Source organism: Nicotiana tomentosiformis, chromosome 3 (genome assembly GCF_000390325.3).
Source record: "Nicotiana tomentosiformis chromosome 3, ASM39032v3, whole genome shotgun sequence".
Classification (NCBI taxonomy): domain Eukaryota; kingdom Viridiplantae; phylum Streptophyta; class Magnoliopsida; order Solanales; family Solanaceae; genus Nicotiana; species Nicotiana tomentosiformis.
Window position 1 is genome coordinate 37,178,065 of NC_090814.1, and position 24,816 is coordinate 37,202,880.

The 24,816-nt window shown below is 38.7% G+C and overlaps 3 protein-coding genes across 3 annotated transcripts; 1 reads left to right on the forward strand and 2 right to left on the reverse strand.

Moving 5' to 3' along the window:
- The first annotated feature begins 112 nt into the window (after window positions 1–112).
- LOC104085547 (probable pinoresinol-lariciresinol reductase 3) lies at window positions 113–12,759 on the forward strand. Its single transcript, XM_070196852.1, has 5 exons — window positions 113–490; window positions 906–1,040; window positions 1,577–1,814; window positions 8,196–8,399; window positions 12,386–12,759. Exons 1-5 carry the CDS (start codon window positions 305–307, stop codon window positions 12,550–12,552), a joined length of 930 nt encoding a protein of 309 aa, XP_070052953.1. The 5' UTR covers window positions 113–304; the 3' UTR covers window positions 12,553–12,759.
- Window positions 12,760–13,614: 855 nt separating this feature from the next.
- LOC104092606 (protein RER1A-like) lies at window positions 13,615–17,570 on the reverse strand. The gene is made up of 4 exons (XM_009598242.4): window positions 17,347–17,570; window positions 16,277–16,646; window positions 14,133–14,313; window positions 13,615–14,010 (listed from the first exon to the last, which is right to left on the reverse strand). The coding sequence occupies exons 2-4, from the start codon at window positions 16,624–16,626 to the stop codon at window positions 13,957–13,959; spliced, it is 585 nt and encodes a 194-aa protein (XP_009596537.1). The 5' UTR covers window positions 16,627–16,646; window positions 17,347–17,570; the 3' UTR covers window positions 13,615–13,956.
- Window positions 17,571–18,696: 1,126 nt separating this feature from the next.
- Window positions 18,697–20,679, reverse strand: LOC138907637 (uncharacterized). The gene is made up of 4 exons (XM_070198240.1): window positions 20,238–20,679; window positions 20,037–20,190; window positions 18,940–19,403; window positions 18,697–18,746 (listed from the first exon to the last, which is right to left on the reverse strand). Exons 1-4 carry the CDS (start codon window positions 20,677–20,679, stop codon window positions 18,697–18,699), a joined length of 1,110 nt encoding a protein of 369 aa, XP_070054341.1.
- Window positions 20,680–24,816: the final 4,137 nt, after the last annotated feature.

Genomic DNA, 24,816 nt, shown 5'->3' on the forward strand with positions numbered 1-24,816 from the left:
TTTTTCCTCTTAAAAAGCTTGGCTTAATTTTGATAAAAAAATACTTTTGGCCAAAAAATAAGCTTGCCAAACATACTATTAGTTGGAGTGTGTTGGGCCAACTGAGAGGGAGAGTAATTTTGTCTTTAAGAAAAAAGGAGTTTTATGTTGCCAGAAAGCTGATTTCGAGATTTCTTCTCTTTTGCAAAAACCAAAAACTCTTTTTCATAAATTTTTAAACGCCTCACCCAATTCTGCTCCGATTTTAGCTAATACAGTCTTCATATTCAACACTCAGTTCACGTGCGTCTGCAGCCGGCGGCAAATGGAGCCAGAAAAGAGCAAGATACTGATAATCGGAGTAACAGGCCGTCTAGGTTTTGAACTGGCAAAGGTCAGCCTCAACTCCTTGCATCCCACATTCGGACTCGTCAGAGACTCAGCATTTTCCGACCCCCATAAATCCCAAAAGCTTCATTTCCTTTCCGGCGCTGGTGTTACACTCATCAAGGTTCTTCCCCGCCTTCCTCAAAATTTATGATCATAATTATACGTACTTAAAAATTCTTTTAAACTACTATCTTTAGTTCTAAAAGAATGGTTTTTGACTAGAATGGTCAATGTGTGTCAAGTTTATGTTTCATTAGCCACATTAGCATAGGCAAATCCCTACATTATTATTAACCTTTAACAATTTCCTAAATTATCCTACTTTATAATTCTCCCATAACTAGTACCTGAACCAAATGACCCCTAAAAAAAGTTTGATCAAAGAAAGAAAGTATAATTTGTTATCTTTTCTAAGAAAGAAAGTTTAATTTTTCCTCATCAATAGAAAGAAAGTTTAATTTGTAGCAAATGTAGAGTAGGTGCAATGGTACTCTGTGTGGACTGAATTGAATTGAAATATTGGATCTTCCTTATAGGGGTCGTTGCAAGACGAAGATATCCTGATTGAAGCACTCGAGCAAGTTGATGTGGTGATTTGTGCTGTTTCATCTAAGCAAGTCCTCGAACAAAAGCTTCTGGTTTCTGCTATCAAGCGTGCTGGTTGCATTAAGGTCGTAGTCTGTGTTACGTTTCCTTCTTTTGTATGACTGCACTTTTCATTTAACTTTCCTTTTTACATAGTTAGTTTTGTCTGTTACAAATGTCTCAACAGAGAGCTGGCTCTGCCAACAATTTGGGTCTTATTTGTTCATTCTATTGGGCTCATAAATCTTATCATCCTACTAACCTGAGATTTTAAATTTGTTCTCTGGTAGTGCTAATTTGATTGACCTCTTGTTCTTTTTTTTTCTTTCCATTTCTGGATTGATGTGAGGATATTGTAGGCCTGAATGGAGTTCAATGAACAGAATATCTATACGAATTCATACAGCTGACCCCAACTAATTTGAAAATGAGAAGTTGCTGACTCATTAATATAAGGCAATACTAATCTTATAGATAATTGTCGAATCACAAACATCCTGAAAAAGAAAAGACTGCTCTTTCTTATTCCAAGTTCTTGATAATGTCATATGCAAATCTAGTTGAACCTAGATAGTGTTGATGCACTTGCCTTTTTCTGTACTTAAGATGTGCCTTTTTGCAGCGGTTCCTCCCTTCAGAATTCGGGTCAGATCCTGACAGAACTCGAATTTCCGATTTGGATCACAACTTCTACTCAAGAAAATCTGAGATTAGGCGTCTTATTGAAGCTGAAGGCATTCCTTACACCTATGTCTGTTGCAACTTCTTTACAAGTTTTTTTCTACCGTCACTTGTTCAACCGGGCCGGAAAACCCCTCCAAGAGATGAAGTCAGCATATTCGGTGACGGAACTGCCAAAGGTCAGATGATTGATCCATCCCAGTTGTATTAGATTAAGTTGGTGTGCTTTTGAGCTTCACTACTTGGTACTTGCCTCAGTTTCTATGAGTATAGTACTCCCTATGCTGCTCTTATGGTAGAAATATGAGATTCGAATGTTGAATGAGTTGCTTTCCTCATTCCATTTCATGCATGTGAAGAATGCAACCCTAATTTAAGTGCCCTTCACGTTTCAAGATTTGCAATTTGGTGTAACTTAAAGCGCAGAAGCTGCATGCAATGTTGTTAATTTAGCTATATTGTTCTGTCTCTATTTAATAAGCAATTATCTACTCATCTTTTTAAGTCTGCTATCTGTTGATGTGTTCCCGTGATTACAGTCTTTGTCATGAGACAACTTATAACATCTTTTCTGTATTTGAACAGCTGTCTCAAACAGGAATATAATATTTCTTATAATGTATCAAATATTTATATGTATTTAATTTAGGCTCTTTTTAATCTGTATTCTACCCTTCTATATGCGTCTACAGGAAACGACCTCTCTACCTTCTAGGTAGGGATAAGGTCTGCGTACATATCTTCCCAAACCCCACTTGTGATATTATACCGGGTTTGTCGTTGTTGTATTCTACCCTTCTATATGCAGTCCCTCTTAGAAGAAATCAAAAACCTTTTCTCCTTCCTCTTTATGGATCACGTTTAAACTATACGTCTACATTTGATTGCCATCAATTCTTTTGTAACTGTTATCTTTATCTATATTTCTCTCCAACCCTAATTTAAGTGCCCTTCACGTTTCAAGATTTGCAATTTGGTGTAACTTAAAGCGCAGAAGCTGCATGCAATGTTGTTAATTTAGCTATATTGTTCTGTCTCTATTTAATAAGCAATTATCTACTCATCTTTTTAAGTCTGCTATCTGTTGATGTGTTCCCGTGATTACAGTCTTTGTCATGAGACAACTTATAACATCTTTTCTGTATTTGAACAGCTGTCTCAAACAGGAATATAATATTTCTTATAATGTATCAAATATTTATATGTATTTAATTTAGGCTCTTTTTAATCTGTATTCTACCCTTCTATATGCGTCTACAGGAAACGACCTCTCTACCTTCTAGGTAGGGATAAGGTCTGCGTACATATCTTCCCAAACCCCACTTGTGATATTATACCGGGTTTGTCGTTGTTGTATTCTACCCTTCTATATGCAGTCCCTCTTAGAAGAAATCAAAAACCTTTTCTCCTTCCTCTTTATGGATCACGTTTAAACTATACGTCTACATTTGATTGCCATCAATTCTTTTGTAACTGTTATCTTTATCTATATTTCTCTCCAACCCTAATTTAAGTGCCCTTCACGTTTCAAGATTTGCAATTTGGTGTAACTTAAAGCGCAGAAGCTGCATGCAATGTTGTTAATTTAGCTATATTGTTCTGTCTCTATTTAATAAGCAATTATCTACTCATCTTTTTAAGTCTGCTATCTGTTGATGTGTTCCCGTGATTACAGTCTTTGTCATGAGACAACTTATAACATCTTTTCTGTATTTGAACAGCTGTCTCAAACAGGAATATAATATTTCTTATAATGTATCAAATATTTATATGTATTTAATTTAGGCTCTTTTTAATCTGTATTCTACCCTTCTATATGCGTCTACAGGAAACGACCTCTCTACCTTCTAGGTAGGGATAAGGTCTGCGTACATATCTTCCCAAACCCCACTTGTGATATTATACCGGGTTTGTCGTTGTTGTATTCTACCCTTCTATATGCAGTCCCTCTTAGAAGAAATCAAAAACCTTTTCTCCTTCCTCTTTATGGATCACGTTTAAACTATACGTCTACATTTGATTGCCATCAATTCTTTTGTAACTGTTATCTTTATCTATATTTCTCTCCCCCCCTCCCCCACCTCTCTACCTTCTAGGTACTATACTCAGTTTCTATGAGTATAGTACTCCCTATGCTGCTCTTATGGTAGAAATATGAGATTCGAATGTTGAATGAGTTGCTTTCCTCATTCCATTTCATGCATGTGAAGAATGCAACCCTAATTTAAGTGCCCTTCACGTTTCAAGATTTGCAATTTGGTGTAACTTAAAGCGCAGAAGCTGCATGCAATGTTGTTAATTTAGCTATATTGTTCTGTCTCTATTTAATAAGCAATTATCTACTCATCTTTTTAAGTCTGCTATCTGTTGATGTGTTCCCGTGATTACAGTCTTTGTCATGAGACAACTTATAACATCTTTTCTGTATTTGAACAGCTGTCTCAAACAGGAATATAATATTTCTTATAATGTATCAAATATTTATATGTATTTAATTTAGGCTCTTTTTAATCTGTATTCTACCCTTCTATATGCGTCTACAGGAAACGACCTCTCTACCTTCTAGGTAGGGATAAGGTCTGCGTACATATCTTCCCAAACCCCACTTGTGATATTATACCGGGTTTGTCGTTGTTGTATTCTACCCTTCTATATGCAGTCCCTCTTAGAAGAAATCAAAAACCTTTTCTCCTTCCTCTTTATGGATCACGTTTAAACTATACGTCTACATTTGATTGCCATCAATTCTTTTGTAACTGTTATCTTTATCTATATTTCTCTCCCCCCCCCCCCCACCTCTCTACCTTCTAGGTACTATACTCAGTTTCTATGAGTATAGTACTCCCTATGCTGCTCTTATGGTAGAAATATGAGATTCGAATGTTGAATGAGTTGCTTTCCTCATTCCATTTCATGCATGTGAAGAATGCAACCCTAATTTAAGTGCCCTTCACGTTTCAAGATTTGCAATTTGGTGTAACTTAAAGCGCAGAAGCTGCATGCAATGTTGTTAATTTAGCTATATTGTTCTGTCTCTATTTAATAAGCAATTATCTACTCATCTTTTTAAGTCTGCTATCTGTTGATGTGTTCCCGTGATTACAGTCTTTGTCATGAGACAACTTATAACATCTTTTCTGTATTTGAACAGCTGTCTCAAACAGGAATATAATATTTCTTATAATGTATCAAATATTTATATGTATTTAATTTAGGCTCTTTTTAATCTGTATTCTACCCTTCTATATGCGTCTACAGGAAACGACCTCTCTACCTTCTAGGTAGGGATAAGGTCTGCGTACATATCTTCCCAAACCCCACTTGTGATATTATACCGGGTTTGTCGTTGTTGTATTCTACCCTTCTATATGCAGTCCCTCTTAGAAGAAATCAAAAACCTTTTCTCCTTCCTCTTTATGGATCACGTTTAAACTATACGTCTACATTTGATTGCCATCAATTCTTTTGTAACTGTTATCTTTATCTATATTTCTCTCCCCCCCCTCCCCCACCTCTCTACCTTCTAGGTACTATACTCAGTTTCTATGAGTATAGTACTCCCTATGCTGCTCTTATGGTAGAAATATGAGATTCGAATGTTGAATGAGTTGCTTTCCTCATTCCATTTCATGCATGTGAAGAATGCAACCCTAATTTAAGTGCCCTTCACGTTTCAAGATTTGCAATTTGGTGTAACTTAAAGCGCAGAAGCTGCATGCAATGTTGTTAATTTAGCTATATTGTTCTGTCTCTATTTAATAAGCAATTATCTACTCATCTTTTTAAGTCTGCTATCTGTTGATGTGTTCCCGTGATTACAGTCTTTGTCATGAGACAACTTATAACATCTTTTCTGTATTTGAACAGCTGTCTCAAACAGGAATATAATATTTCTTATAATGTATCAAATATTTATATGTATTTAATTTAGGCTCTTTTTAATCTGTATTCTACCCTTCTATATGCGTCTACAGGAAACGACCTCTCTACCTTCTAGGTAGGGATAAGGTCTGCGTACATATCTTCCCAAACCCCACTTGTGATATTACACCGGGTTTGTCGTTGTTGTATTCTACCCTTCTATATGCAGTCCCTCTTAGAAGAAATCAAAAACCTTTTCTCCTTCCTCTTTATGGATCACGTTTAAACTATACGTCTACATTTGATTGCCATCAATTCTTTTGTAACTGTTATCTTTATCTATATTTCTCTCCCCCCCCCCCTCTCTACCTTCTAGGTACTATACTCAGTTTCTATGAGTATAGTACTCCCTATGCTGCTCTTATGGTAGAAATATGAGATTCGAATGTTGAATGAGTTGCTTTCCTCATTCCATTTCATGCATGTGAAGAATGCAACCCTAATTTAAGTGCCCTTCACGTTTCAAGATTTGCAATTTGGTGTAACTTAAAGCGCAGAAGCTGCATGCAATGTTGTTAATTTAGCTATATTGTTCTGTCTCTATTTAATAAGCAATTATCTACTCATCTTTTTAAGTCTGCTATCTGTTGATGTGTTCCCGTGATTACAGTCTTTGTCATGAGACAACTTATAACATCTTTTCTGTATTTGAACAGCTGTCTCAAACAGGAATATAATATTTCTTATAATGTATCAAATATTTATATGTATTTAATTTAGGCTCTTTTTAATCTGTATTCTACCCTTCTATATGCGTCTACAGGAAACGACCTCTCTACCTTCTAGGTAGGGATAAGGTCTGCGTACATATCTTCCCAAACCCCACTTGTGATATTATACCGGGTTTGTCGTTGTTGTATTCTACCCTTCTATATGCAGTCCCTCTTAGAAGAAATCAAAAACCTTTTCTCCTTCCTCTTTATGGATCACGTTTAAACTATACGTCTACATTTGATTGCCATCAATTCTTTTGTAACTGTTATCTTTATCTATATTTCCCCCCCCCCCCCCCCTCCCCCACCTCTCTACCTTCTAGGTACTATACTCAGTTTCTATGAGTATAGTACTCCCTATGCTGCTCTTATGGTAGAAATATGACATTCGAATGTTGAATGAGTTGCTTTCCTCATTCCATTTCATGCATGTGAAGAATGCAACCCTAATTTAAGTCCCCTTCACGTTTCAAGATTTGCAATTTGGTGTAACTTAAAGCGCAGAAGCTGCATGCAATGTTGTTAATTTAGCTATATTGTTCTGTCTCTATTTAATAAGCAATTATCTACTCATCTTTTTAAGTCTGCTATCTGTTGATGTGTTCCCGTGATTACAGTCTTTGTCATGAGACAACTTATAACATCTTTTCTGTATTTGAACAGCTGTCTCAAACAGGAATATAATATTTCTTATAATGTATCAAATATTTATATGTATTTAATTTAGGCTCTTTTTAATCTGTATTCTACCCTTCTATATGCGTCTACAGGAAACGACCTCTCTACCTTCTAGGTAGGGATAAGGTCTGCGTACATATCTTCCCAAACCCCACTTGTGATATTATACCGGGTTTGTCGTTGTTGTATTCTACCCTTCTATATGCAGTCCCTCTTAGAAGAAATCAAAAACCTTTTCTCCTTCCTCTTTATGGATCACGTTTAAACTATACGTCTACATTTGATTGCCATCAATTCTTTTGTAACTGTTATCTTTATCTATATTTCTCTCCCCCCCCTCTACCTTCTAGGTACTATACTCAGTTTCTATGAGTATAGTACTCCCTATGCTGCTCTTATGGTAGAAATATGAGATTCGAATGTTGAATGAGTTGCTTTCCTCATTCCATTTCATGCATGTGAAGAATGCAACCCTAATTTAAGTGCCCTTCACGTTTCAAGATTTGCAATTTGGTGTAACTTAAAGCGCAGAAGCTGCATGCAATGTTGTTAATTTAGCTATATTGTTCTGTCTCTATTTAATAAGCAATTATCTACTCATCTTTTTAAGTCTGCTATCTGTTGATGTGTTCCCGTGATTACAGTCTTTGTCATGAGACAACTTATAACATCTTTTCTGTATTTGAACAGCTGTCTCAAACAGGAATATAATATTTCTTATAATGTATCAAATATTTATATGTATTTAATTTAGGCTCTTTTTAATCTGTATTCTACTCTTCTATATGCGTCTACAGGAAACGACCTCTCTACCTTCTAGGTAGGGATAAGGTCTGCGTACATATCTTCCCAAACCCCACTTGTGATATTATACCGGGTTTGTCGTTGTTGTATTCTACCCTTCTATATGCAGTCCCTCTTAGAAGAAATCAAAAACCTTTTCTCCTTCCTCTTTATGGATCACGTTTAAACTATACGTCTACATTTGATTGCCATCAATTCTTTTGTAACTGTTATCTTTATCTATATTTCTCTCCTCCCCCCCCCCCCCCCCCCCTGTTTTTGTTTGCCCATTTAGCTAGCACCTCTGATATGTAGATTGACTATGATGATTGAAGGCAAGTATACAACTACCTCATATTAAGTCCAGCTCTAATTCCTTTATTCTGTATGTAATCATGAAATATACAGTTTTTTCTTATAGTAGGATATTAGCTTTTTGTTGATTCTTTTTCTCATCATATACAGGTGTCTTTGTGAAAGAAAATGATGCTGCTGCCTTTGCCATAAATACAGTGGATGATCTACGTACTCTGAACAAAGTGGTACACCTGAGGCCACCAGGAAATGTGTATTCCATGAATGAGCTAGTAGATATTTGGGAAGGAAAAATGGGGAAGACACTAAAAAGGAATTACATCACTGAAGATGAACTCCTGAAGAAAATCAGAGGTTTGTCCTTTAAAATTTAGTATGTTAGTTGTGCATACTGGTGTAATCACAAATACTCTTTGCTGGCTCTATAAAAAAGTGCTCATCATACATCTTTGCATTCAAAAGAAGATTTTCAAAATCCTTATCCACCATTTTAGAAACTCCTAAATTTGTCAATTTGGAATTGTGATAAACAGTTTGTAATGGCAGAATAGGGTCATGTCCTCCGGGAGGTCGGGTGGGGGAGGGGGTAGGGCAAGGGTCGGGGGTTGGGAAGGGGCCCAGAGGGGGTAAAGGGAGCAAGGTCGCCTGTAGGTTGAGAATTGGATCGTGGAATATAGGGACGTTGACGGGTAAGTCTATAGAGCTGGCGAAGATTCTCCAGAAGAGGAGGGTCAATATAGCGTGTGTGCAGGAGATTAGGTAGGTAGGATCGAAGGCGAGGAATGTAGACGGGTATAAATTGTGGTTCTCCGGAGTCGTGAAGGGCAAGTACGGAGTGGGCATGTTGGTGGATAGGGAGCTTAGAGAGTCGGTGATAGAGGTTAGGCGGGTGAATGACAGATTGATGGCGATTAAGGTAGTAGTTGGATGGAGCACTCTGAATGTCATTAGCGCTTACGCGCCGCAAACGGGCTTGGACGAGGAGGTTAAAAGGCGCTTCTGGGAGGCGCTGGATGAGGTGGTGCGGGGTATTCCGCCTATGGAGAAGCTATTCATAGGAGGGGATTTCAATGGTCATATTGGGTCGTCTGCTCGTGGCTATGGTGAGGTGCACGGTGGCTTTGGCTTTGTTGGTAGGAACGGGGGTGGTACCTCACTATTGGATTTCGCTAGAGCTTTTGAGTTGGTGATCGTAAACTCTATGTTTCCGAAGAGGGAGGAACATTTGGTTACTTTCCGGAGTATGGTGGCTAAGACTCAGATTGACTATCTCCTCCTCAGGAGGTGTGATAGGGGGTTGTGCGAGGATTGCAAGGTGATCCCGAGTGAGAACCTCGCAACTCAACATAGGCTCCTGGTGATGGACATCGGTATCTTGATGAAGAGGAAGAAGAGGTTTGTACGGGGTCAGTCGAGGATCAGGTGGGGAGCTTTGTCTAAGGATAATGCGCGGGAGTTGGAGGGGCGGCCGACGACTATGGGTGCCTGGAAGAGTGGTGGGGACGCTAGCGCTATGTGGACGGCGACGACGGACTGTATAAGGGAGGCAGCGAGAGAGGTGTTGGGAGTTTCGAAAGGTTACTCTGGCGGGCACCGAGGCGACTGGTGGTGGAATGACGTGGTCCAAGGTAAAGTGGAAGTCAAGAAAGCGGCTTACATTAAGTTAGTAGAGAGCACCAACGAGTATCAGAGGAGAGCGAACAGAGAAAGATATAAGGAGGCTAGGAATGAGGCGAAAGTAGCGGCCACAGAGGCTAAGACTGTTGCATTTGGTCGGCTGTATGAGGAACTTGGGGGCAAAAGTAGGGACAAGAAATTATTTCGGTTGGCCAAAGCGAGAGAAGAAGGCTCGCGACCTGGATCAAGTGAGGTGCATCAAAGACGAGGACGGTCGAGTATTGATGGAAGAGGCCCAGATTAGGCAAAGATGGCAGTCGTACTTTCATAAACTTCTGAATGAAGAGGGGGATGGAAACATCGTGTTAGGGCAATTGGGGCACTCCGAGAGCCATCGCGACTTTAGGTATTGTAGGCGCATTAAGGTTGAGGAGGTCGTGGGTGCTATGGGTAAGATGAGTCGGGGCAAAGCAACCGGACCAGACGAGATTTCAGTAGAGTTTTGGAGATATGCGGGTAGAGCAGGCTTGGAGTGACTGACTGGGTTGTTTAATGTTATCTTCAGGATGAAGAGGATGCCTGATGAGTGGCGGTGGAGTACAATGGTTCCGGTGTACAAGAACAAAGGTGATATTCAGAATTGTAACAACTATAGGGGTATCAAGTTACAAAGTCATACCATGAAAATTTGGGAGAGGGTGGTGGAAGGGAGGATAAGGAAGGCGGTGTCTATATCGGAAAACCAGTTCGGGTTCATGTCGGGTCGTTCTATTACGAAAGCTATCCACCTTATCAGGAGGTTGGTGGAACAATACAGAGATAGGAAGAGGGATTTGTATATGGTGTTTATTGACCTAGAGAAGGCGTATGACAAGGTCCCCAGGGACGTCCTTTGGAGGTGTCTAGAGGTGAAAAGTGTGCCAGTGGCTTACATTAGGGCGATAAAGGATATGTATGATGGAGCTATAACTCGGGTTAGGACTGTGGGAGGTGACTTAGAGCCTTTTCCGGTGGTTATGGGGTTACACCAAGGATCTGCGCTCAGCCCGTTCTTATTTGCCCTGGCGATGGACGCACTGACACACCATATCCAAGGAGAGGTGTCATGGTGTATGTTGTTCGCTGATGATATAGTTCTGATTGATGAGACGCGAGGCGGCGTTAATGGGAGACTGGAGGTATGGAGACAGGCCCTAGAGTCTAAAGGTTTCAAGTTGAGTAGGACTAAGAAGGAATATGTGGAATGTAAGTTCAGCGACGTGACGGGGGAAGCAGATGTGGAAGTCAGGCTTGACTCACAGGTCATCCTCAAGAGAGAAAGTTTTAAGTACTTAGGGTCAATTATCCAAGGAGATGGGGAGATCGACGGGGATGTTACGCACCGTATTGGGGTGGGGTGGATAAAATGGAGGTTAGCGTCTGGAGTCTTATGTGACAAGAATGTGCCACCGAAACTCAAATGTAAGTTCTATAGAGCGGTGGTTAGACCGGCCATGTTGTATGGGGCCGAGTGTTGGCCAATTAAGAATTCACATATCCAGAAGATGAAAGTAGCAGAAATGAGGATGTTGAGATGGATGTGTGGGCACATTAGGCTGGATAAGATTAGGAATGAAGATATTCGGGAGAGGGTGGACGTGGCTCCGGTGGACGACAAGATGTGGGAAGCGCGACTTAGATGGTTCGGATACGTGCAGAGGAGAAGCCTAGATGTCCCGGTTAGGAGGTGTGAGCGGTTGGCTTTGACAGGTACGAGAAGAGGTAGAGGGAGGCCCAAGAAGTATTGGGGCGAGGTGATCAGACAGGGCATAGCGCGGCTCCAGATTTCCGAGGACATGGCTCTTGATAGGAAGGTGTGGAGGTCGAGCATTAGGGTTGTAGGTTAAAGGGTAGTCGAGCGGTTTTTCTCTTTGTCCCGGTTTCCCTCTTTGTACCGACGAGTATGATAGTGTTTTGTCTAGCACTGCTAGCGATTTATGATGTGTTTCACACTTTTGCATAATATTTGTGTTACTGCTTTTCCATTTATTTGTTGTCTCTCACGTTGCTGATATTATTTTTCGGGTTTTGTTGTCACAGATCTATTGTTTCTGAACCGAGGGTCTCCCGGAAACAACCTCTCTATTCCCCTCTGGGGTAGGGGTAAGGTCTGCGTACACTCTACCCTCCCCAGACCCCACTGGTGGTATTTTATTGGGTTGTTGTTAGTGGTGGTGGTGGTGGAGTTGTGATAAACAGGATGAAGCTAATTTTGCAGCTTTCTTTTAAAAGTAGAGATACTTATCATAGTCCATTCGGTGGCCAAATATCACCCTGCAAGACATAGTCCAATCGACTCATTTTTAGCTGCTTTTTCTTGCCTAACAATCCTCAACTCTCTCTCTCCTTCTACTCTCAATTGCCTTATATTTGTGTTAGTGGTCATAGGAGGGGAATTTGGAGAATTCCAGCTGAGCAGTAATTCTCCTCTTCTTTTTTTTTTTTTCAGCATAGCCTTGAGAACAATGAAAAGTAGGCAGTATGAAGGCCGACTTTGGTTGATCAAGAGCCCTACTAATTACATCCGCATAAATTCTTTACAGAAAATTTACTCCGTGAGCTATTATTGCTAGATGCCTGATGCATATTTATCTCTCTTTTTGATCAGTGAAAGTATAATGCATGAGAAACTCTCTATTTCCTAGGACATCTTATATCCTGAATGGTTAATTTGTTTGTTTCAGAAATGCCGTATCCTGAGAATATGGAGTTGGTTTTCATATACTCTGCATTCGTTAAAGGAGATCAGACATACTTCAGCATTGACTCTTCTGGTGATTTGGAAGGGACGCAGCTATATCCACAAATAACATACACCACAATAAGCGAGTTTCTGGACGCCTTGTTGTAATATTTGTTGCATACTACTCTTCTAACCAAATAAGTGTATTCCTTCCTTCTATTGATGCATTATAAACCTAGAGATGCACTAGATTCCAACTTGGTTCGATTACTCGACGTGCAATCTTCCTTGACTCTTATAGGTGCTCTTTTCTATGGAATCATTGGTTTCTGTATGGCTCCTTACTGGTAATACTAGTTGTTTTTGCTTTAAGAACCCTCATTTTACAATATCATCATTTAGCTAGGATGAGTAAGTAGTGACTTTTCTCGAATCATAAATTGGATATGTAATTAATAATAATAGTAATTATTATTATAAATTTTTTTTGGGTCTCTTAAATTTAAAACCTGCGAAGTCTGTAAATGTTGTGTCCAACAAATATGGTTTCTTGAAGTTGAGGGCAGAGTCAGTAAGACTGATTGCAACTTGCAAACTCTCTTTGCATGATGGTATTCACTTTTCGTCTTAGATAGTCAAAGATAGCAGCAATAATCCTCTTTGAATCCACAACTCCATCTTTAAGTTTTTGCTTGTCAACGTTGATGATGGGTAGGGGTGTCATGGGCGGGGGGTTAAAATGAATTATATTTCCATGCGGCAAAAGATCTTAGTGACGGGGATTAGAGATTCCATAAAAATGAGTCACATTCTAAACAACCATGGTCTACAGAGGGATCGTGTATCTAAAGCTGTCTAATGAAAGGATGATCCAACACCAAATAATGTCCTTTACATCAGCCCTCCCCACAATGAAGTTATCTTGGATGAGTTCCTTTGTGGGATAAAGAAGCTGAAAACCCCCTTGAAAGGGCGTATATACAATTTAGGAATACTGAAATACTTGGAAAGGTATACGTACCAGAGGAACAACTTGTTAAGAACATTGATAGTAAGACGTACCCTCGAGCGATAGTTTGATTAGTCGAATAACACAGGAGTTTGGTTTGTTTAAGAAATTCCTACCTCTATTTATCAGGCCAAATGCGTCACAACATAATTTGCACTAGACAAGCAACTATAGTCACACCAAATGGTAGGATCTTGTTGGTAATGAAAATAGAACTAGCAGAGCACTAAAGAATGTAATTTCATATGCTAATAAGATTCACTGCAAGTAACTACAATAGATCTCCATTTTCCAATCAACTATGGCTACCAGAACTGCAAATCTAGTTGTTACATGTACCAGATTAGACTATTTCAGCAAGTACAAGTATTAAATCTGAGAGAAAAGGAAAAACAACTAAACAATCACTAACAAACTACATTTTGGTAACTCCGAATTCAGGTCAGAGTAGAATGTAGATACAAATCCCATAAAGAAAAAACTATGGAACAACTTCATCCATTCTTTTCCCCTTTTGGCCTATTTCTTCCTCCATTTAATTTTGAAAAAAAACCCGCAATAGTTCAGTCTGCTCTGGGGCTGCTGCCACTTGCTGATGGCCTTTTCCCAGAGTACTTCTGTTGCAATAACAAAGAAAGTGCATCAATATTTACCAAATGAGACTAGTAAAATCAGTTGTTGCCTGCATAAGCAGCTTGACACAACTTGAAAACACAAACTCATTAGCTGCTGATCTCACCTGCTTTCCAAGGTTGAACGGGATGTATTTGTATTTGATCATGTGCATAATTTGCCGCTTCATTGTAAGGACAAAAAGAACAATCCAATAGCAGAGCAATATAGGCCAGAACACGGGAACATCAAATAAAGAGAAGAATGTCATCATAAATGCAACACAGAAAGCCTTTGTTATGGCATACCTGAGACAAACAAAACAATCATAAACATGCAGTAACACCTAAAATGTTAGAGAAAGCAGCAAACTGCCTGAAACAGATGTACTGGAATCTTTATCGTGCTTTAATATGCTATGTAAAGGAAAAATGCAGACAGCAAATATGAGATCAATAAGTGGCAATAGCACCCAAAAGCAATATTGTGAAAGTTACAGCAGTGCCTTGAATCAGTCTCCATGACTATTTAAAGTCATTCCCACAAGAAAAAGAAAGATATTTGACTATTGAAAGAAATAGTAAAACCAAACTCCTCTATTTACCAAATTCACAACTCCGCACCCCAGAAAGTAAAAAGATGAAAAAAAAATCAGTTTTTACATTAACATGAAGCACCAAAACATGTCATTCTCCTTCCTATGATTCTTTGGTTAATGGAAAACATAGCATACCATTGGATGGTGTAACTCCAGATTATGCAAAATTATTCAAAAGAGATGCATGCACACAAGTATATGATTGGCTGATAGAATGCAAACAACCTAATGATTGGTATTCTTATCTTTTAAGGAGATGCACGCACATGAATACATGAATGCTAACCTAATGATTAGTATTCTTTTCTTCCGAGAAGGGTTGGACATTTTTTTTTAGTTTAGTACCTAATTTTTCCTTCTTTCGTACACATGTAGTCTGTAACGGTAATACACATGTAGTCTGTAACGGTAAGATACCGTCGCCAAAAAAAGGTTGATTTTCAAAAGGCAAAAACAGAAAATTACGAAGCATTTATGAAACTATTGTAGTGATACCCCAACTTGCTCCTTCTAAGCAGGCATCTTCTAGAAGTAACCTTACAGAAAGAAATTGAAGTAATTCCAAAAGATTACAACCCAGGACATAGGGGGAAAGAAACCAATATTCTAAGGTTATTGGAGGACCCGACATCCTCTAAAACAACCTGGATACTGCCCTCGGCTTCGTACTTGTTCATCTTTTGATTACATAATTCCTACAGATCCGTTAACTTTGGGAACTGATTCTGTAACTAACTTGGCTTAACAGAAATATTATCAGCATAAAGGCTGTGCTTAAGCCATATTTACAATTCAAAATCCAAACAGTAATCCTTGTTCTATCTTACAAGTAATCTATAATGTCAAGCAAAGGTTCTCTGCATCTTCTAAAAAGCTGTTTTTACACCAAAAATGAAACAAAAAAGCCCCCAATCTTTCTTCTTTTTGCCTTTCTTTTGAGGAGTTAGAAAAAGTGCCCCTAATCTTACGCAACATATATCAAAGATCATACATTAGACAATATTGTCGCACACGTCAAGGAAGGAAAAAGGTGGACAATACTTCTATGTTGCTCTTCAGCTCATGAAGCAGCACTTTTATGTGTCTCCTGATGCTGGTAAGGAAAAGGTGGGCAGTACTACTATGTTGCTTTCATGAGTTTTATGAAGCAGCTCTTTTTCTGTATCTTGTAATACTACCACCCCATCCTTGGAGATATAAATAATATAGGAGTTGCCCATAAGGAAAAATAAACTAGAACGACCAGAGCCATAAGGTACCCTAACGGTTAAATCTATGTCATGAAACTGACTCAAGCACTGAAGAAGATGTTAGTGCTCTCAAGACAACCGTTTAATGACAGGCATATCATCTTCCAAATTCTGAAAAGCATGTATGCTTCCTGCTTCTAACTTCTCACATGTAAATAACACTCTCAAATTTAACCAAGGAACACCAACGTCAAACAACATATAGAGAAACCTAAAACAACTTTGAGTAGACATCAAAAAACTACAGCAGATGATAAAGGTATCACCCTTTATAAAATATGGATGACAACCATTTCTTACCCCAATAGCAAAAAGTTCACAGCCCATATAGCAGGAAGAGAAAATCAAAAGAGATGACAACCATTTCTAGCAGAAAATAGGAAGAAAAAAAAAGAATCACAGCCATACAGGCAGACATATTACCAGAACTTGAACTCTGGAAGGCGACGTATGAAAGGCTTGAATTCGTCTGAACCTTTAGTTGGCAACAAAGGTCCATCTGATGGTTCCAGTTCAGGGTCAGCAAGAGGCGATAGAAAACCAATCAGCAAATTGAGTATGTAGATGCCCAAACCATAGGTAACAATGTAGAATCCTTGAAGATAATAAACCCGCAGGGCATAAACAAATGCTAAGACAAAGGTTCCAATCCACCTATAGGGAGCATGAGGAACAGTTTTATCTAAATAGTACTGGAAAGTTTGTGAGAGTTCATGACTCCGTTGGTTAAATGCTGCAGCTGCCGAGGCACCATCACCTCCAACTCTCTCCATAAAAACTCAACTCTACAATCCTAAAAATGCCACATAACAATGGAATAAGATCCTTATTAAAAAATTAATGGAATAAGATCAAGGGCAAAACGTCATGCTAAAAATTGTTAGGTATACATTGCCAATCACAGTGGGATCATCACCAAAGAAGCAAAAGAGTGAGAAAACTCAATTCTATCACCTTGAATGTGAATAAGAACTTCACATTAGATCAATTTATAAGAAGTTATGATAAAGCTGATTGCCTATACCGCCCATTATAGCTGGCGATCATAACAGAATGAAAGTTCCCACTTTCTTATTGCTAGCAAGTTGCAACTCCCTCAATGTAGATTACTCCTCCCTTTGTTCCAATTTATGTGGCAACATTACTATTTGGGGAATCAAGAGGTCTTTGACCATGTTTTTCTTGAAATTTTTGACTTATTATATTATGCAGTTTCTAAATATGTAAATTGACATGGATGATTAACTATTTGAGCTCCAATCCTTGCCACATAAAGTGGAACAAAGGACAAATTGATCAATCACTCATCAAGCTAGTCGGGTCAGCTATACGAATCCTCGTATAACATTTCGCTCTATTCTACTTGAGCACATTTCATTATGAGAGAGAAACCGAATGCCAAAAATAAAAGCACCAAAGAGATTAGATCTGAAAAAGGGCTGATTAGATATTAGAAACTCAATGTTCAAAATATTTGTGTGTCTGATCCTTACCTTCGCCGAAGGACTTAAGTATATGAGGATTTGGGCGGGAGAAAATACGATCGTCGATGACTGATAGCGGCGAAGGATCTATTTTGCTTTGTATTGGTGATTGGATAGTACGCTACGGCCCCTCTCTACCTCTGCTTCACAATATATCCGTCCTTTCGTTCTCCCTCCCTCTCTTTCTTCTTTTTCTTTTTCTTTTTGGTTATCTGTTGTAAAGAATACAATTTGTTTTTGCTAATGGTCCTATGCTACATTTATTTAACCATTTGCTAAAAATATAATCCATTCATTTTTCATATTTTCCTCCTTAGTTATATTACTTGGTTAGGAAGTAAGAAAGATTTAATTAGTCTTTAATAATTATAAGTGGAACTTATAATATTCTCACTCAAATCATGACAACGTAGCCTATATAAGATGAATTCCCTTGTTGGTGTTGACTTCTAATGATGTCGGTCCATATTCTTAACATTTAAAATCTAATGTTGAACACAAGTCCTTTTTAATCAAATATACCACTAGACGGGTTGCTTAGAGGTGTGTTTTATTAAAAATTAACAAAACGAAAACAAAATGTGTATGAAGGTCTCGCAAAATGGAAGTGCGTAAAAGGAAAAATTACATGGCACCTATTATCGAAGTGCTGTAATATACAGCCTTTTGATAGTACAAAGAAAGCAAAAAGCCTTAAACATTGAAGGAACTTAAGTATGAAAAACTTGCAAGTTGTCTTTGAAAAACTGGCCTTCTTTGTTGCGGATGATTCTAGGCACTTGCATTTGAGCTTTTGATCATCAATTTGCTCCATATAATGCCTAACAATAAAGTTTGAGCTTGACACTGACTGCCTTTGGATCGAATTACACGCAAAGTCTTCAACAGTATATGGCCAGGCCAAGATAGGATGGGCATAAAAGCAACTTTGCCACCAAATTAAGTGATCATACCTGGGCCATTTTGTAGCAAACCTATTTTGAGTAGATTCCTCTTGTTTGATAGTTGTACAATGTAACAAGGAATTCTTCCAACACATGCTAACATGTCCCGCCCAAAGGTGTGAAGTTCCATGACCAAACCTAGTTGTTCCGGGCAGTAGCATATTTTTGTGGGTGTCCCTAACCATTGTCTCTTGATGAGTACTGTAAATTCTGACTAGTGTGATCTTTAGGAAGTGGTGAATGCACGAGGATTTGCATTGTATGAAGAATTCCTTCACCTGTTCTCCATATGGTCAAAGGTGAGCCATGATGCAATGGCTAAAGAGTAGCCTTATCTTTGGCTTGGTGAGAGTGTTATTGGATTGGCCTAAGTAGTGGTTACACCTATAGGGAATGAGTATCAAAGATACTAATACTACCTCATAGATTTGGCCAAAACATAGAGCCAATCCTCCTCCAAAGTACCTGCAAAATCAGCAAACATGTTAGTAAAAAAAGCCTTCCTTCTCTCCTTCATAAGGATTTAATTTGGAAGTGCACTGTAATCTCCATTCCTTATTGCTTGCCTCATTTAATCATAGTATCTACTCCTCCTCCTCATGGCTACAAGATTCACCCCCTTATACTTCATAAATATCCCTTTCATTTCTATTAATACTTGGCTTGGCAGTTCTTACCCTAATATAGGGTATTTGAAGCTTGTCATTGTTCAAAATCTTCCTTCCTTCTAATTTCAACTCCCAAAAGGAGTGCACCTGGATGATGTGCTGTTGATCCAACGTCAAATTTTCTAGGTGGTCTGCTAACTTGTTTCCTTCCCTCAACACATGAACAATCTGGAACACACCCTTAGCTAAAAGACCTTTGATTTCATCTACTTGATTAGCAATGCTCCAAGGTGATTCCCACACATCATCCAAAACTTTCTTCATCAACAAAGAGCCAGTCTCAATTAAACATGGAGGATATTGCATCTGAACTATGTACCTGACTGCTTCAAGAATGGCATGAGCTTCAGCAATATTATTGGTTGCCTCTTCAACTATATTTGCCTGGGCATATATAAGATCCCCAATACTATCTCTAATACAAAACCCATAGGAGGCTCCTCCATTATCCCCTCTACAAGCCCCATCAGTGTTACATTTAATCCATCCATCCGGAGGTAATTGCCACAACACCTTAGTGTACCTCAATCTAGGGAGATGATTTAGTAACTTCTCATGTAAGTCCGGCTAGTTAGTGGTAACTCCCTTGAAGCCTGGTCTTCTCACCTTTAAAAATATTTGAATTGAGGTTGATATTTGAAAGATTAACCTATTGAAGGATACATTCTTACCATGCAACCCTGAATTCATTTTCTTCCACAAATGCCACACAAGCAGACTTGGCATAGCCTGATAGATTGCCTTCAAACTTGTGTTCCCAGGTTTATTCCACCACTCATTTATCACTTGTACTAACTTCTTCCCTTCTATTTTGATCCCTACTGGTGCACCAAAGTAGTTCCAAACAAATCTGGCAGCTGGTGATGTTAAAAAGACATGAGGCAATGTCTTTTCTTTAGGGTTCCTACAACACTAGCATCTTGAGGTTCTACAGTACCCTAGCCTTAAGAACCAATCATCTAATGGTAGTTTTACCTTCCATAACCTCCACATGAAGAAACTTATCTTGAAAGGCACACCCTTTACCAAAAATAACCTACATAACTTGCTTTCATCTCTTCATTTCCGTATGTATTGCCATGCAGACTTCACTGTAAATTGCCCTTTTATTTCCAGCTTCCACCAAGGTTTATCCATCATTAAGTAATCTGAAGGTGGTGTGATTGAATCCAAAATGTGATCAGCTAATTCCTCTGGCAGTAGCTCCGTCAAATGCCCTTCATTCCATGCCCCATTCTCTACTACATCATCAAGAAATCTTTAGATTCATCACACCAATGATCTAGACCTGAAGCATGATAATGGGCTCCAAGTCCAGTCCAATTATCAAACCAGAAATATGAATTCCCACTCTTTAATTGCCACCACATTTGATGTTCCACTTCATCCCTCATTTGAAGCATTTTTTTCCACACACGAGATCCCTGTCTCCATGGTACCACTACTTCATTGATCTTCTTACAATATTTATTTCTCATGAATGTACTCCATAGAGTATTCTTTGCTCTATAGTTCCACCAATGCTTAGAAAAAAATGCCTTGGATACATCATGTAATGATCTAAAACCAAGACCTCCCTCATAATTAGGTAAACACAGATTATCCCATGAAGCCAAATGTTTTGCCCTTCCATTACCTAAGTTGCTCCAATAAATTATAGCAAACATCTTCTGTAATTGGTTGATCACATATACTGTAGGATTCACTGCTGAAAGGAGATGAATTGGCATGCGTTCTAACACATGTGTAATGAACACTGCCCTTCCTCCAATTGAGAGTAACCTACCCTTCCATGATGATAATCTCTCCTGAACTTTAAAAATGATGCTCTTATAGAAATCCTTCCTCCTCCTACTATAGAATATTGGACATCCCAAGTAAGTGAATGAAAAGGACTGCCTTTGGAACTCAGTGATTAAATGGACTGTTTCACTTCATCTGCAAGTGCCTTTTCATTCATATAAAAGGAAGACTTTTCCTTGTTGTTTTTCTGCCCTGAAGCTGCCTCATAATCCCCCAATACATTCATGATATGCTGGACTGCCCCATAACGAGAAGAGCAGAATATGATAGTGCCGTTTGCATAGGATAGATAATTGATGTTTTGGCTCCACTTTGTCATGCCCAAGCCTATGAAATCTGGATTGTCAAACAAAGCATCCAATGCTCTCTCAAGCACTTCAGATGCTAGAATGAACAATGTAGGGGAAAGAGGATCGCCTTGCTTTACACCCCTTGAAGATTTAAAGAAGCCATTGGCCTGGCCATTCAATAGAACTGAGTACGAGTTGTTGGACACTAATCTGAATATCATATCAATGAAGATCTCTCCAAACCCCATTTGCCTCAACACCTTTGTTAAAAACAGCTATGGCACTCTATCATAAGCCTTTGTCATGTCCAATTTGATTGCCATAGTGGCTGGCTTCCCTCTCATCCATATGTCAATTATGATCTCCTTAGTAAGCAGTATGTTTTCCACTATGCTCCTCCCCCCCTCCCCAACAAAGCCAGCCTGATTAGGAGAGATTAGTGAAGGTAGAAGCTCAACTAACCTCTCATGGATAACTCTAGATATGATCTTGTTGGAGAAGTTACTCAAACTGATTGGCCTCATATCAGAAAATATTGCAACATTCTTCTTCTTTGGAAGCAATACAAGATTTGTGTGGGTGATGAACTTTGGTAATTCTGCACCATTAAAGAAAGCTCTCACCATGTTCAGGATATCCTCACCTATAACTTCCAAGCTAGCTGGATAGAACTGTCCAGTGAATCCATCTGGACCACTGGAACATCACCATTCAACCCAAAAACAACTGCCTTAACCTCCTCCATGGTTGGTTTTTGCCACAGTTTTGTATTTTGATCATTATAAACCAACCTAGGGATATGCTGAATAATGTCAAAGTTGGTAGGTATTCTCTCCTTTGTGAATTGAGCTTGGAAAAACTCAATTGTCTCCCTTGCCATGTCTTCTTGTGTTTCCAGCCAATTATTATTTTTGTCTAGAATTCTAGATAGTTGTAGTCTCTTCCTCTTGCCTCTCACATGAGCATGAAAAAACTTAGTATTTCTATCCCCATCTTTAAACTATTGCATACTAGCCTTTTGCCTCCAAAATTCTTCTTCCAGATGATAATATCTTGTAAGATCAACTTCTACTTTGTGCAGCTTTGCCCTATTCTGAACTGTTGGATTTAATTCAAATTCAATCTTGTGTACCTTAATGACATCCTCCATGCTGCAATTTGTTTGAATATATCCCCAAACATCTCCTTTCTCCAGGCTGCCAGTGTTGACTTCAACTTCTTCAATTTACTTTGGAATATAATGAATCGATTCCCCATAGAGTCAGCTTTCCAATTTTCCTTCACCAGTTTTAGAAAAGACTCATGTTTGGTCCAAAAATTGAGAAGCTTGAAGGGTTTCTTAATTTGGACATTGTCAATATTACATGGTAGTAAGAGAGGAGCATGATCTGAACCATACTTGATGAGGTGCTCAACTTCTAACGCTGGCAACAAATCAAGGAAAGAACCTATCAAGTCTCTTAAAGATGCAATCAATACCAGACCTTCCATTCTACCAAGTGTACAAGCTCCCTTTATAGCCAAGATCATATAGTGCACATGTGTCAACACAATATGCAAAATCTTCTACTTCACTTAAATACACTGGAAGGCCCTCATATTTCTCCTCCTTAGATAAAATCACATTGAAATTCCCTCCAACAAGCCAAGGGGATTCCATATCTGAGGCTAAATGATACATGGAATCCCAAAGTTTAATTCTTTCTATGGCATCACATTTGACATACACTAATGTCACATATAATTCCTTATTCAAATTCCTATGAAACAACTTCATTGTCATTTGTTGTTCCATGTCAATCACAATGTCGACATCTATTTCTTCATCAAAAAAGCCCATATCTTGCCATTTACATTAGTGTAGGCTGCATGGATCCCCAGTTTTCTTCTATACTTCTTCAGCTTGTTACACTAAAAGTTTTCCCAACTAAAACTCCCGGATCCTCTATAGCAACAGCTGCTAAAGCAGTATTACTTTGCCCTGATTTCATATTGTTAGCATTAGGAACCAAATCAATTTGGTCAGTTGACATCCTTGTAGCCTCTTTCAACAGTCTAGCATTAATCTCTCTAGTATTCATAGTCTCTTGTATAGCTTTAAATTGCAAATTATACACATCACCCAAACTAGGGTTCACTGTAGATTCAAACGTTGGAATTACTGTTCCATTACCTTGTGTCACCTTCTCAACAGCTGTTTCATTAAATGACCTTATTGTATTATCAATGACCTCATCCTGAGTCTTCTCATGTTGATTCTCAGCTAAAAATTCCACCGGATCACTTCCAACAATGGCCAATACCTGAGCAGAACCGCTATGGTTTACCAGTTCCATTGGTGTTCTTCTTAGGTGTGGTTTTACTCATCGAGCCACCTATGAAACTACCCTCTTTATTTGTATCTTCACCTGCTCCAATTATTGGGTCAGCTGTTGGTTGACCATCCCCTTTCCCATCTTCAACCCTAGGTTTAGAACTCCTAGGGTTTACTGTAGACTTAGGGCTTAAAATTGATACCAATTCTGCTTACTTGTTATGACTTTCGTCTTTGCTTTGAGGACTCAATTTTGCCATTGTATCATTCTCCATGATCTCTACCTCATCACTCCATAAAGGTTTACCAGAATTACTCTCAATCTTAGTCTCATGCTTCATGGATTCATCAAAAATTTGCAATGGAATTTCCTGGAAATACTGGTTAACTATTACATTCATCTCCCTTAATTCCTCCTTACTCGTGCCAAATCTTCTGTGCACCCACTCAATTATGGATTCCTTCTTGTTTTCCTCTTCTATCCCAATCCCAACAATACTAGAACTAGGAATTTGTTTTGCCATATTTGGTGAACCCCCGTCTTTGAAGATCCTTTCCCAGTAGGTGTTGGATTAGCCGTTTTTACCTCATTCTGTTCCTTGTTTAGCTCTTTTTCTACTGCTTCCTTCTTTACTTGTTTTAATACTTTGATTTCGCCTTCTTCTAACAAGGCAAACTTGTTACTCGTTTGCACTGGTGCCTTAGATTTTTCTTTCACAGCCCCATCCAATATGCCTGTTGGTTCCTTGACTTTCACCTCCTTCTACTCCTTTGAGTTCATAACTTCACCACTCCCAGTATCATCAATTATGTATCCTCTATTGTCCCTTTGATACTTATTCTTCCTTTTTTGCATCCACTCAGTCCTTGTAGAATTAGGCACTGGATTACCCATAACTTTTCCACTTGTTAAGACCTTCGTAGTAGCTGCAGCAGTTCCAGTAACATCACTTTGCACAATAATATTATTCTCCTTGCCTTGATCCTCAACAACATCCTCATGTTTCTTATGTAATTCTGGATTAATCACCCAGCATTCTTGCTCATTATGACCTTGCTTCTTGAAAGTTTTGCAGTATTTAAGAACATAGTCGTACTTAATTTTGATCCACTTCGATTCCTCAGGGCCAGTTTCATCTTCCTCCTCCATAATTTTAATTCTTTGTGAAAAATTGGCTAATAAATTCACCTCAACTTTAACCTTAGCACAACTTGGTCTTGTACCATTCTGAGTTGCCATGTCTACATGTAATAGTTTACCAACTGCTCTAGCTAAAGAAAATACAAAATCCTTACCAAAAGACTTAGGAGGAAAGTCTAAGAACCAAATCCAAGCTATATCAATTGGATTCTCTTCATTAGGTTTCCACCATGGGCTCAATTTGGTACACCTCATCTGCCACATATCACCTTGTGCCTTCAAATAGAAGGCAGACTTCGATAAGGGATGAATATAATCC

Coding starts and splice junctions, on each gene's coding strand:
- LOC104085547 (XM_070196852.1), top strand. CDS start 305: ATGGAGCCAGAAAAGAGCAAGATACTGATAATCGGAGTAACAGGCCGT. Junction 491..905: donor CTGGTGTTACACTCATCAAG/GTTCTTCCCCGC, acceptor TCTTCCTTATAG/GGGTCGTTGCAAGACGAAGA. Junction 8,400..12,385: donor ACTCCTGAAGAAAATCAGAG/GTTTGTCCTTTA, acceptor TGTTTGTTTCAG/AAATGCCGTATCCTGAGAAT.
- LOC104092606 (XM_009598242.4), bottom strand. CDS start 16,626: ATGGAGAGAGTTGGAGGTGATGGTGCCTCGGCAGCTGCAGCATTTAAC. Junction 14,314..16,276: donor CTTCCAGAGTTCAAGTTCTG/GTAATATGTCTG, acceptor TGTTTGTCTCAG/GTATGCCATAACAAAGGCTT. Junction 14,011..14,132: donor CGTTCAACCTTGGAAAGCAG/GTGAGATCAGCA, acceptor TTATTGCAACAG/AAGTACTCTGGGAAAAGGCC.
- LOC138907637 (XM_070198240.1), bottom strand. CDS start 20,679: ATGCCAATTCATCTCCTTTCAGCAGTGAATCCTACAGTATATGTGATC. Junction 20,191..20,237: donor AGCCCATTATCATGCTTCAG/GTCTAGATCATT, acceptor TTGATGATGTAG/TAGAGAATGGGGCATGGAAT. Junction 19,404..20,036: donor AAAGGGCAATTTACAGTGAA/GTCTGCATGGCA, acceptor TGGGGCTTGTAG/AGGGGATAATGGAGGAGCCT.